Here is a 12,686-nt window from a genome sequence, read left to right on the forward strand (position 1 = left end):
TATTTTTTTGTTGAGGTTTTTTAAATTTTGTTTTTTATTTCAACACTCACATGCCTGTCAAATATGTCTTATGATATCCAAGGTTTATTAAAAACATTCTGACTGACTTTCACACCTTATCGTTTAATTTGGCAGAAATAAAATATAGAGGGGGTATTTAATATATTTTGTATTAAATCATAAACATATTTTTATAAATTACTCTTACTAGTTTATTTATATAGCTTGTTTTATGTAAAGTTGTGATCTGAACAATCCTGTTGAAAATGAAGAGTTTTTTTCATGAATGCAATACCGACTAACTATTAAGTCAGTGTGTATATATAAAATGTCCTTATACCCAATCACAGAGCAGGTGGGGCGGGGCTTGTCAGAAAACAGGTGGGAAATATAATTGAGGCGCCAGGACACTCCTCAGAGTTCATCACTTCAGACCGGCTCTGAGGTGGTAAGGAACGGAAATTTAGGGACTTTTTGTTAGTTATTAAAGCACTGTTACTCAATTAATGGCGACGAAAAAAACGACTACATTGCTCCTACGAGCTCTGGCGGAAACTACCGAGACTCAATCTTTCAGCGCACTGAGGAGGAATTCGAGCAAAACTTCAATCAGGTAAAAATACAACACATCTTCTTATTTCAGCAGGTCATCCACAATACGTGTAATAACCGTACAAGCCGGTACAGGCTATTTTGCTCTTCTGCGTGGTAAAAAATAGACTTAACTGAATAACCTAATTTCATTTTTTTGCAAGTTTAAGCAAATTTATTTCACACCATTTCTTAAAAAAATATTTGTAGTAATATTTATTGAAGTGGTATATACCTCCGTTTTAAAATATTCCTAATGTCGCCTGATCTCAGCCACACGGTTACGTTCAAGAGCATTTACACGTCCTCTTAAAACCTGTTGCACTTATAACTGTGTTTAAGGATGTTTCACTGAAACCTGGACTTGCAAACAGATGTGATGAGCTGTAATGTTGGGAGAGGGCCACTGTGAAGCAGAAAAAGCCAAAAGTGGTTTCAAAAGAATTTTAAGTCGAGTATTATTAGTGTTATTAGTGAAGAGCCCTGAAGGCTAAGAGAGAAGGAGGGAGAGTGAGTGCGAGACCGGGTGGGATGGAGAGAGAGAGAGAGAGAGAGAGAGAGAGAGAGAGAGAGAGAGAGAGAGAGAGAGAGAGAGAGAGAGAGAAAAGCAAAAAGAGTGACAACGAGAGACAGGGAGATAAGAAGAGGAAGAGATAGGCAGACAGAGAGTGACAGTGAGTTAGGGAGAGAGAGTCAGAAAAAGAGTAAGAGAGACTAGTATTGCTAGTTTGCTGTGGAAGCACTAATGTTGGGGAATATAGAGAAGCTAAGACTCAGAAAGCACTGGCAATGCAACATCCAAGAGTGGACAGATCTGGCATTTGCAAAAAAACAGAGATTTACAAATAGACAGATCTGGACTGAGCTGGTTACTAAGTTCACAGTGCCAACCCAACAGCCACCAATGCTACTGATTAGATAAATGTTTATTCCATATGAACTCATTTATAATCCCAATTCCATATCAGGGTTTTTTTTTTAATGTTTACAATGCTGTTATCTGTTGTGTGTTTTGGGTATTCATATACACTTCTACTGGGCAGACTTTATCCCAGACACTATAAACCACTACTTACTTCTTGGTGTATTTCTCTCTTGCTGTATCTATGCCAGATATTTGAGCTCTTGCGGTATCTTGGCAACACGGCGTGCCAGCCTGCCACTCCCATCGGTGGCAACCCTGACCATGCCCACCCGAAGCTTCATTAACCTCACTGCACCCCTTATAACACGGAGAATGGAGTACTCTGAGAACCGGACTCTTGGGTTAGTAGACACACAGAAACACACACACACATATGACATAATCATACGCACATAGTCATATATAAATATCTATATGTAATACTGAAAAATATACCATACATAAGGAATCCCACTTAAACAATCTATATGTATTCTAACATTTATTTTAACCAGTAAACATGTTTTAAAAATGACCATTTTGTTAGTCTTAACATTACCTGTTTTCCTGCATTGTCATGGAAATGACCTCAGACCCCTCATGGAAAACCCTCAATATGTGTTTGCAGTTACTCAGTGGAGCAGATTTACAACATAGTAGCCAGTGTGGACAAGTACCAGCAGTTTGTGCCATGGTGCAAGAAGTCAAAGGTCCTAAGGGGGCGGCAGAACAGTGATGTGCAAGCACAGCTGGAAATCGGATTCCCTCCCATTGTTGAACGCTACACCTCTGAGGTCACTGTCATCCCCAACCACCAAGTCAGAGTAAGTCCAAGTGCTGTGTCCTGAGCCAGAGATATAGCAAACAATATCAGTCGGTACTGATCCAGCATTTTCTCTGGATCTAAAATAAATACACGGCTAATATCACACATCACACAGTGTTATTGTGAGTTATCTCAGGACAGATCGGTTGCAGAATTAAATCAGATCCTTTTACATCAAAATCCGACTTAGCCAATGTCTGCTGATATTGGCTCCAAGCTGAGACCTGGCTTTGGATCTGTAACATCATTACGTAAGACTTTAGGTAATATTAAGTGGTGTGATTAGTATAAGATGGTGTAAATTGGCATTAGAACAGGAGGTTTAGCAGGAAAGAAAATGTGAAGGTAAGAAGAGAAATGTGTACACTTTTCCAAACAAAAGGACCCAAGGCCAAGATCAGATCAAATCCTGTCTCTTGGGCCTAGTGACCTGTCTTCTTGTTTTGACTGTGACTGAGTCTGATAGAATGCCTATGTGCTTGTGTTTCAGGCTGTGTGTACAGATGGGTCGCTCTTCAGTCACCTGGAGACGCTCTGGAGGTTCACACCTGCTTCTGGGAACCAGAGGGATTCCTGTAATGTGGAGTTCTATGTAAGTTTGTTATACCAAATAATTCCTTTTTGCAGTGGCATTGTCTCTAACCCTGAGCTTTACATGAACACTTTTGATACACTTTTGACTCCCATCCTCATTCCATTCTCTTATGGATTAGCCTTCTACCTCCTTTCCAGAGATTAGAGCAGATTAAGGAGTTATTTATATCTCACTCAAGTCTCATTCCGCTGCTCCTGAAATATCCAGAAGCAGAGGAATACAGTGTAAGGTTCCAGTGCTGACAGGTAGTCTGTGACCTGATTGTGAGCAGATTAGAGACAGGAATGCTTGAGAAAAAGACACAAGCCTAGAGGGATTTGGCAGACAAGTCATTTAAAGATTCATTGATAAAATGACAGCAGTAAAGAGACAGTGCCCTTATGATTGTGTAACTGTAGGCATAAGGTGGGTAATACTTACAATATAAAAACATCACACTATACCACAACTATGGCCTTTAAAGGCCTCTAACACCTACATGATATTTAACATCTGTGCAAGTGTTCTGTCTTATTTCATTCTTTTTTTACAGATATTATACAAATTGTGTGTGCTCTTTTATAAGTTTGTGTCCCATATGGGTGCCCCAAAGGGGTGTCTAAGAATATGTATATGGTATTACCATATTAACACATTTTCAAGCCACATTAATAACAGTAATTTAATGCTTTCTCCTTTTCTGTTTAGGTATCATTTGAGTTCAAGTCCTTGCTCCACTCTCAGCTCGCTACACTGTTTTTTGATGAGGTGGTCAAACAAATGGTCAATGCTTTTGAGAAACGAGCAGCCAAGCTTTACGGCTCCCATGTGCAGTTTCAGGAGACCACCAAGATAAGACAAACGTGAGAGCACTGCCCCGGGACATTCTGCAAAAAAAGACTTTATTTAACACAATGGATTCACAAGCAGAGCCTTTAACTCTGAGAAGAAGAACAAGAACTGGTGCTTCTGTTAAGCCTCGTCCTGGACACTGGACTCTATATGCTGCTATACGCACTATGTGGTCTCACACACACACACACACACACACAGAGAAAGGGAAATTGAACATGAGATTGAATGTCTATTTATTTTAGTCACAAAATGTAATTTATTTACCTGAATCTATTTATCATAAATATATATTTAATATTTTTGGGTATTAGTAATTTTAAGAATGAGAATGTAATAATTTCAGCGTTTGACCAAGTAACAGCTTGGAGTTGTTACACTAATTCTGAATTATTTTTCTGTGTTTGAATTGTGGGTAATCAAACAAAGGGCCTATTTTTTAATCTGTTGTCTTCTGTTTTTTAAGATATGTTTATTTAAGTAAGTTATTTTGTATTAAGCTCTGTCACACAAAGATTTTCAGTTTCATGTAAATATTTGTATTAATTCTGTGAAAATCTGTTTTTCTTTAAAACATGTTAAATAATAGCACTTTGACTGATATTATATTAAATACTAGCATTTGCTAAAACTGTACGGATGAGTAAAAATGGGCCCTGGGCCTGTAATACTATGCAATGGGTGTGTATTTGTTTTTAATTTACACCACTAAATTAGAGAATGCTTGGGAAAGGGAAGTTTTCAGTCCAAACACCATGTTCTGCTGGAATTTTGGGGGAGACGTAGTGAAGGAACAACACTGTCACCTCCATTAAGACACAGCTTAAGTGCCCTTGAGCAAAGCACAAAAAACACACTACATTTTGTTGTGTGCAGTGACAAATAAATAAATGCAAACAAACGTTTGGGTGATAATAGGGCAGCAGTGAACAAAGGCATATCATTTGAGTTGTTTTTTAAAAACATCTTGTTAGTCATGATCCAGTCAAAACAACTAAATGAATGATTTAATGAAGTATTTAATTAAAAGGTACTGTATATTCAGCAGATAATTGGGAGTAGATTAGTGCTGATATTTATAATGTTAGTTATAACATTGTTTCCTTTTAATAAACTATTTAAGGATTTCAGCATTACTTTCTAAGCAAACGGTCTCACACTACTACAGCAGCTCTAGATCTCTTTCTGTGTGTTTGTGTTTGTGTGTGTAGCCTGAGGAAGTTCTGAGGAACTCACATGATCTCCGGGCTCAGTTGTGTAAGCACTCCACCCTGCCTGGGGCCTCAGAGAAACCACGCCCAAGTCTGTTCAATGTCCAATACCTTTACAGCCGTTGCATCCACCAGCAAATAAGAAATTGCTCCTGAACCTTTGCCCTGCCCTTTTACAAAAACAAAATTAAGAGCGCATGGCTCATGAAACTCAGTCGCATGGCTAGAGCACAGAAGAATTTCCAGGGAAATTCCACTGGGAAAGGAGTTTTCATTTACTACGTTTTTCCACACAGTCACAGTGTGATTATTATAAACATTTCAAACTGTTACTTCAATGTCATTACGACACAAATTCCTTAAAACCTAAATTTAGAATATCTACCATTAACTATGAGTTCACAAAATATTATTTACTTTTGTTCAAAATGTATTTTTCTTTATTAAACATATTATCTATTTTATTTTATTTTTTAAAAAATAATAATAATACAATTTAATTTATATTATTATTATTATGGAAATATAGGGTTATGCTTATATACAAATATCACAATAAAAATGACTGTTGTTAAGTCAACAGTCAATGAGCTGGTGACATTTTTTAGAAGTGTGATTTTCTATGTATTTTTAACATGTTCCCGGTAAATGATTATTATACATGTCGCAGATGGAAATTAAGCTGAAAAACAATGGCGTATTTCAGTACCAAACCAGCATTTCTCTGAATCATCCACTGGAATTAAGTTTTTAGAAGTGGGTCATTAACAGAATGATGTAAGAGGAAGAAGAAGAAGAAAAAAACCACCTGCACAGGTCACATTGTGTACACCTCACACACCAAGTCTGACCATATTACTCACAAATTCCAAATACCAAGTAAAGACATGGTCCTTAGAAAAGCATTGACATTGGAAAAGTAGTTAATAAGCTTTCAGTTTAACAACTGAGTAAAAAAACCTGGGGTGAAATGAATACCTTGTTAGAGGTGACATCATTTAAGTCTGTCACTTTTTAACCAATAGACATGGTTTAAAATGTAATTGAAATCTAATGCTCGTACATACCCTAACTAATCAGAGTCTAGGAAATGTACTAATCACACAAGGCAGAAAAAATAAATGTTTTTTGAAACTAGTTAATTAAAAGTAATGTCATGCAACCAATTAAAAGTAATTTAAATAACTTCTAACTAGTGGAATGTTAAAAGAAATGTTAAATTATCTTAAGACATTTTAACCTCAATACAGCTAAAGTGTAAAACAAATTCCTTATGGGGTTTTCAGTGCTATAGTCACACCATAGGTACAAACATTCATGTTCCCAAAGTGTCTTCTCAAGGCCTCTCTCACATAACATTCACAAAAAACACTACAATCTCCTAACCAAACAAATAGTTTCATGGCAACGTCACAACCATTTTAAATTTCTTTATCGCTTTTCTACATACACTACATGGTCAAAAATCAACAAACTCCTGTTATTCCAACTTTTTTTTAAATACTTGTCCTTATTTTTACTGCAGCAATAGTTATGTTTGATGTTGAAACATGTGATGATATTTAATGTGATCAACATTAGAGAGGTCTTATGTTGTTATTATGTTGGATTTCTGGATCATTAACACCAATCACACTTTCGAGAATGTTATATGGACAACTTAAAATATTTTGTTAGCCGAAAAATTGGGTCTCAGTACATTAGCTTCACGCTAAATATTTCAAACTCTGTAACTAATCAATTAACCAGTGATAATGCTCAGAAAATATGAAGTCATTTTAGAGAATGTAACAAGAAACTACAAAAATCACACTTCCATTGTCTCAGGATCCTATGCTGCCGGCTTTGCCCCTCTAGAAAAACACAGCATCTATAGCTTAACAATACCGCCTTCCCCTGAGCTCCTCCTGAAGGCTGTGATGTCAGTTGTGTCTGAATACAGTCTATGTGTAAATGCCACTCAAGTTCTCAGTGGACTTGAACTCAGTGGAAATTGAGTTCTGTCGCCTTCATGTTTAGACTAGTTCCCTTTTTCTGTGGTTTGTCTGTGGTTGTTGAAAACTCAGTAATAAACTTCCTTTGATATTGATTAAGTCTCCTGGTCCCACAGTGAGAGTTGTTGTGGCTCTTTCTGCTTTGCCTGTTCATGTGCTAAATAAGTCAAATGGTCACCCTATCTCTAGGAAGACACACTAGTTTGGAACATGTATTATGATATTAATATTGTTGATTGCAGCAAGGTACGCCAGTCACATTTGTGTCGATGCTGTAATTTCTTACATTGGGTATGTGGACCTTAGGCTTGTGTGTTCCTGCGATGGTACTATGAATATAGAAATATGAATAGATCAAAACTGGCATTTTTGCTGCTTGGTTCCTTATTCATATAAATCGAGAAATGCTTGAGGAAATGCAACTAAAACCACGAGGTTCGTTTAAATTTCCAGTTCCATTAATGCCTTTCAAAAACTGGCTGCACAGCTTTTTGTTCCAACCAACCAGGAGGTCACATGATCAGTTGTTTTACAGAGACCAACTAATTAAAGGAGTGAAATCAGGTGTGCTCTGGCCTAAAAAGACTAAAATGCAGCCGCCACACCTGTCCTTTACAGATAAGATTGCCCACACCTGGCTTAGTGTTTTTTCCATTGCATCTGATGAATATTGTAAAGACCTTCATAAATCACAGGGAAGGAGAGACAGGTGTTTTGGAATCACTGAAAAAAAATTATTCAGAGTTGTCCTCAACAGTGTGGACAGAAATTACTTTGAACTGTCTTGAACTGGGATCATCTTCCATCATGGACCATCACATCTATCAGTAGAGACATAAAGCACACTCACGCACACACACACACACTCACGCACACACACACACTTTGGTCTGCAGAGATTATAAAGGAATGAAGTTATTTGATACACGATGCTCGTGAGTTTGAACACCAGCTCTGGCTTCCTTCTCGTTGGTGATATTTATAGCTAAGTGACACTGATATAGGCATCACACTCAACTACCCTTCCAGCCCTCTGAAATCCCTTGGGTGAAGTTGAGGGCCAAATCAAAGAAAAGTTTAACCGTTTGGGATCTGATACAAACTGTTGCACCGCGGTTGTCTATTAACTAGTACCAAGGACGTAGTAAAAACATACATGTCACAGTTGTGCAGGAAAGAGGAGGCTGGCCTAAGTGTGTAAAATATTTAACACAAACAAAACCAAACACACTCTTAAAAATAACAGGTCTACAAAGGGCTCTTTGAGTGATGCCATAGAAGAACCACTTTTGGTTCCATAAAGAACCATGTTTGTTTAACCATGTATGACAACTGCATGTATAAAGGTTACTACACTAAAATTAAATATCAAAACTGCACAAAATAAATAAGGCCACAAAAATAGATAGTTCATATCTCTGCATTCAGAGTACTTTGCCACCGAACATCATCACAAATTTAAAGAGAAGGGTAACTGGAAAACAAATGGCGGTTACCATGGCAACGAGAATGATGAGCACGTCTGACGCGCACTCTTTTTTTCAAGATAAAAGACACGTACAAAATCAAATGAGCATTAATTAATTATTAATTATTTTTTCCACCAGTTGAGAATCGCTGTTTTAAAGGTTAAACAAAATCCATCGCTCTGTCTAAAGGTTTTTGCCAATTTAAATGTAATACCAAAAATGGTTATTTAAGAAACAAATGTGCTTCTTCGATGGCATCGCTCAAAGAATCCTTTGTAGCACCTTTAATTTTAAGAATGCAACATAGAATCACATCCCGAACATACGAACAGGACAAAGCAAATGCAAACTAGAACAGACTGGAATAGCCCCCAGACCCAGGAACACTGAAACCAAAGGGGTATATACACAAGAGCACAGACAAGGAACATCTGGGAGAGGTAACGAGAGGGAAGGACCACAAAGGAGGCACAGGTGGGAACGCTGATGACAGGGTTAAGGCAAAGACAAAGAAGGAAAAAAGACCACAACATAAAGAGCCACATGCTAAAGGAGCACGACAGACAACGTAAACATAGACGTAAACAGCCGAAAGCGTGACAACAATATATTAAATAATTTCAATATTTTAACAGTAAAAGAAGTAATTTTTGCCACAAAAAAGCAAAAAACATTAATTATAATTATTATTATTTTTAACATTTTATAAAAATTGGTTCACATGAGATGAAAAATTGCTTTTTAGTCCCTAAATAAATGAGTTTACTAAATAAATAGGTAGATAAATAAATAGAACAGGTCCTCCACACATGAATTTGATTATACTATAATAATAGGACCCTGTGAAGGACTGGCGCCCCCTCCAGGGTGTATTTCCACCTTGCGCCCAATGATTCCAGGTAGGCTCTGGACCCACCGTGACCCTGAATTGGATAAGGGTTAAAGATAATGAATGAATGAATGAATATAATAATAGGTTTTGTACAAAAACTCTGTACAAATTTCACAATGTGATAAAGAACCACTAGAAAAAAATGACTGACGGTGCCTTTAAAGTTTAAAGCAACACCAAGTAGTATTTTTAATTAAAAAATTTCAGGTTCAAAATCATTGTGATACTTCACTGACCTGTAATAAGGATAACAGAGCTTCAGTCATTGCTACTCTGGGTGTTCAGCATGGCAGGGACAGCACTATGTAACTTTTGGAAATCACCCCCGTCTCTCCCTTGATTTCAGGAGAGTGCTGTAAAAAACGAATTACACTCTGCAGCTGTAATAGGAGCCCAGGAGCAAAGTTACCAAATCTTACCTAGTGTTCCTTTAATGAGGCACACTCTGGAAAAGAACACGGAGGCTCTTTTAAAAACGTCACACAAAATCTAATCTGTATCACCATGAGCTGCACTTAACCGAACAGAAACATACGCAATGAGACCCGAAAACACAGATATTGCCACGTAGATCAGAAATAAGTGAAATTGAACAATGAACTTAACTGTGGTTTTTGAGGAGCACTGTAAATCATTCATGTAGACACATACTGTATTATTTGAAATGATGATGTATCAGAATGACATTCTTAAATATTACTCTACATTAAGAGCAATTGCAAATTCACACACACAAACTGATGAGGCTGGGCTTTTGTTCTCTCTCCTTTAACACACTTGTAACATGTTGATATAGACTATTTATAAACTGACAACAATTCTTGGGCAAGAAACTTTACAGATCATTCGCATACCTCTGTAACATGACTTATACTCTGAATAATCTGGAAAAGCCTGTCTGCCAATGCTATAAATGTTAATCGGAATAGTCCATGTGTCAAATAGTCGTGTACACATTCCTCCTTCTTGGTGAACATGCAGAGTTACTTAAGCAATGGTTGCTGTGTAGTGATGAGTACAGCTCACTGTGGTTTGCTGGTGGTATTCTGATCCAGGGGACAGTGAGAGATGAGACGTCTGCACGTCTCACACTGGCCTCAGCGGCCTGCTAGAGCTTTGACCTTGGTCACAAGGCAAAGCACAGCAAATTTTACTGTTTTAAAAGTAATACAAGTCAACATAGGACTGAGTTGCTGAAGTCCAAATCAATTCATTACATTGCCATCTAGATGTTGTGATATTGGTTTATTCTAATTCAGTCAGATAAGAGCCTGGTCTTACATGAGAGAGTATAAATGCATGGATGTTTTACCAAGACGACATGCAAGATAAAGAAAACAAAAACATAATGTATGTGATATATTGCATAGTAATGTAATGAAATACAGCTTTTGACTGCTTGTCCAGCCCAGGAGACACATTGCCAATGCAGTGAACTACTGTACTTCAGCCTAAATAGCCATACACAGAGTAGGGGAGGGTGTTAGAGAGCTGGAGAGTGATGTGAGAGTCAGCAGTAGGCCACTGATATGTCAATGACAATAAATCCATGACCCTGAAAACATTCAGCTCCTCAGGGCTAAGGACAGATAACATCTTGTAACACAGGAAGGGCTGTGTAAACAGTGGATGGGGTGCAGTAGAGACTTAATGTGCTTCTCAGTCCTCAGTATAAACTATGAGATAGACAACTACTAGGTTACCATGACCACAGCACAGAATTTAAATCAGGGAAAAGTGGAAAGTGTCCTTTAGAAATTAGAAATTCTTTTTGGAAATCATGGAAACTGTCCTCTGGGCTAAACAGTAGTGAGACCATCTGTGATGGTCCAAGGAGATGCATCTGTTCAAACTTTTTTTGGAATCAAATTCAAAATTAGTGTAAAATATTTTTTGTATTTTCAAGTAAATATAGGCTTTAAATAATTTGCATATAATTGCGTTTTGTATTCATTTACATTTTGCACAGCATTTTTGGAAATGAGGTTGTAATTTTGGATATGGAGATATTAACTTTGCACTTTTGTGTTGTCAAAAGAACTGAGGACAGAAGATATGGTTGTAGTCATAACTAAAACTAAAATCTCCAAAATATAACTCTACAGATGAAGGAAAAACCTTAGTACGATCCTTAACCTCCTTAATTTTAATTGAATATAATGTGAAAAGTTTGAAGTTCCTATGTTTTAAAAAAAGAAAATGGAATGCTGTAACTATACTTGCTATAGAAATAAATATAGTTTTTGCACTGAGGAAATTAGGTGGTTATATTCTGTACAGAGTCAATACTGTAAATCAATACAGATATAATGCTACAGATACAGGGATTAGACAATGAAACTGAAACACCTGTCATTTTAGTGTGAAAGGTTTCATGGCTAAATTGGAGCAGTCTTCATTAATTGCAAATTTCACCAGTAAGACCATGTGCATCCAATGGTTCAAACATTGTCTCCTGAAGGCGGTGACGTGTATCAGGACGACAATGCACCAATACACACAGCAAGACTGGTGAAAGATTAGTTCGATGAACATGAAAGTGAAGTTTAACATCTCCCATGGCCTGCACAGTCACCAGATCTAAATATTATTGAGCCACTTTGGGGTGTTTGGGAGGAGCGAGTCAGGAAATGTTTTCCTCCACCAGCATCACGTAGTGACCTGGCCACTATCCTGCAAGAAGAATGGCTTAAAATCCCTCTGACCACTGTGCAGGACTTGTATATGTCATTCCCAAGACGAACTGACGCTGTATTGGCCGCAAAAGGAGGCCCTACACCATACTAATAAATTATTGTGGTCTAAAATGACAGGTGTTTCAGTTTCATTATCCAACCCCTGTAAGGTGCAAAGACTTTCCCTCCCTCTTAATGTGAAGACTGCCATCTACAGGACAAAATCAGCACAGCTTATCCATGCCACAAAATGATTAACCCAGGGTGGCACGCTGGCAAAACAAGTAGTGTCACAGTCACACAGCACCAGGGACATGGAGGTTGTGGGTTAGATTCCCGCTCCGGGTGACTGTCTGTGAGGAGTTGGTGTGTTCTCCCTGTGTCTGCGTGGGTTTCCTCCCAAAGTGGGAGGAAAGTGGGAGTGGATTGGCGACTCAAAAGTGTCCGTAGGTGTGAATGTGTGACTGTGTGTGTTGTCGTGTGAAGGACTGGCGCCCCCTCCAGGGTGTATCATTGTGCCTAATGATTCCAGGTAGGCTCTGGACCCACCGCGACCCTGAATTGGATAAGCGCTTATAGATAATGAATGAATGAAAAAAAATGATTAACCCCAGAAACAGCCATTCACTGATCAATCTTATTTCTGTGCAAACATATACTAGCAGACAGTCAAAGGCACAAATAAAGTAAACACACCT

The 12,686-nt window shown here is 37.8% G+C and overlaps 1 protein-coding gene across 1 annotated transcript; it reads left to right on the top strand.

The window, feature by feature from the left end:
• Window positions 1-433: 433 nt before the first annotated feature.
• si:ch73-141c7.1 (coenzyme Q-binding protein COQ10 homolog, mitochondrial) lies at window positions 434-4,435 on the top strand. The gene is made up of 5 exons (XM_066641617.1): window positions 434-613; window positions 1,705-1,857; window positions 2,124-2,319; window positions 2,812-2,913; window positions 3,604-4,435. Exons 1-5 carry the CDS (start codon window positions 507-509, stop codon window positions 3,760-3,762), a joined length of 717 nt encoding a protein of 238 aa, XP_066497714.1. The 5' UTR covers window positions 434-506; the 3' UTR covers window positions 3,763-4,435.
• The last annotated feature ends 8,251 nt before the right edge of the window (window positions 4,436-12,686 follow it).

This window comes from Hoplias malabaricus, chromosome 13 (assembly GCF_029633855.1).
Source record: "Hoplias malabaricus isolate fHopMal1 chromosome 13, fHopMal1.hap1, whole genome shotgun sequence".
Classification (NCBI taxonomy): Eukaryota; Metazoa; Chordata; class Actinopteri; order Characiformes; family Erythrinidae; genus Hoplias; species Hoplias malabaricus.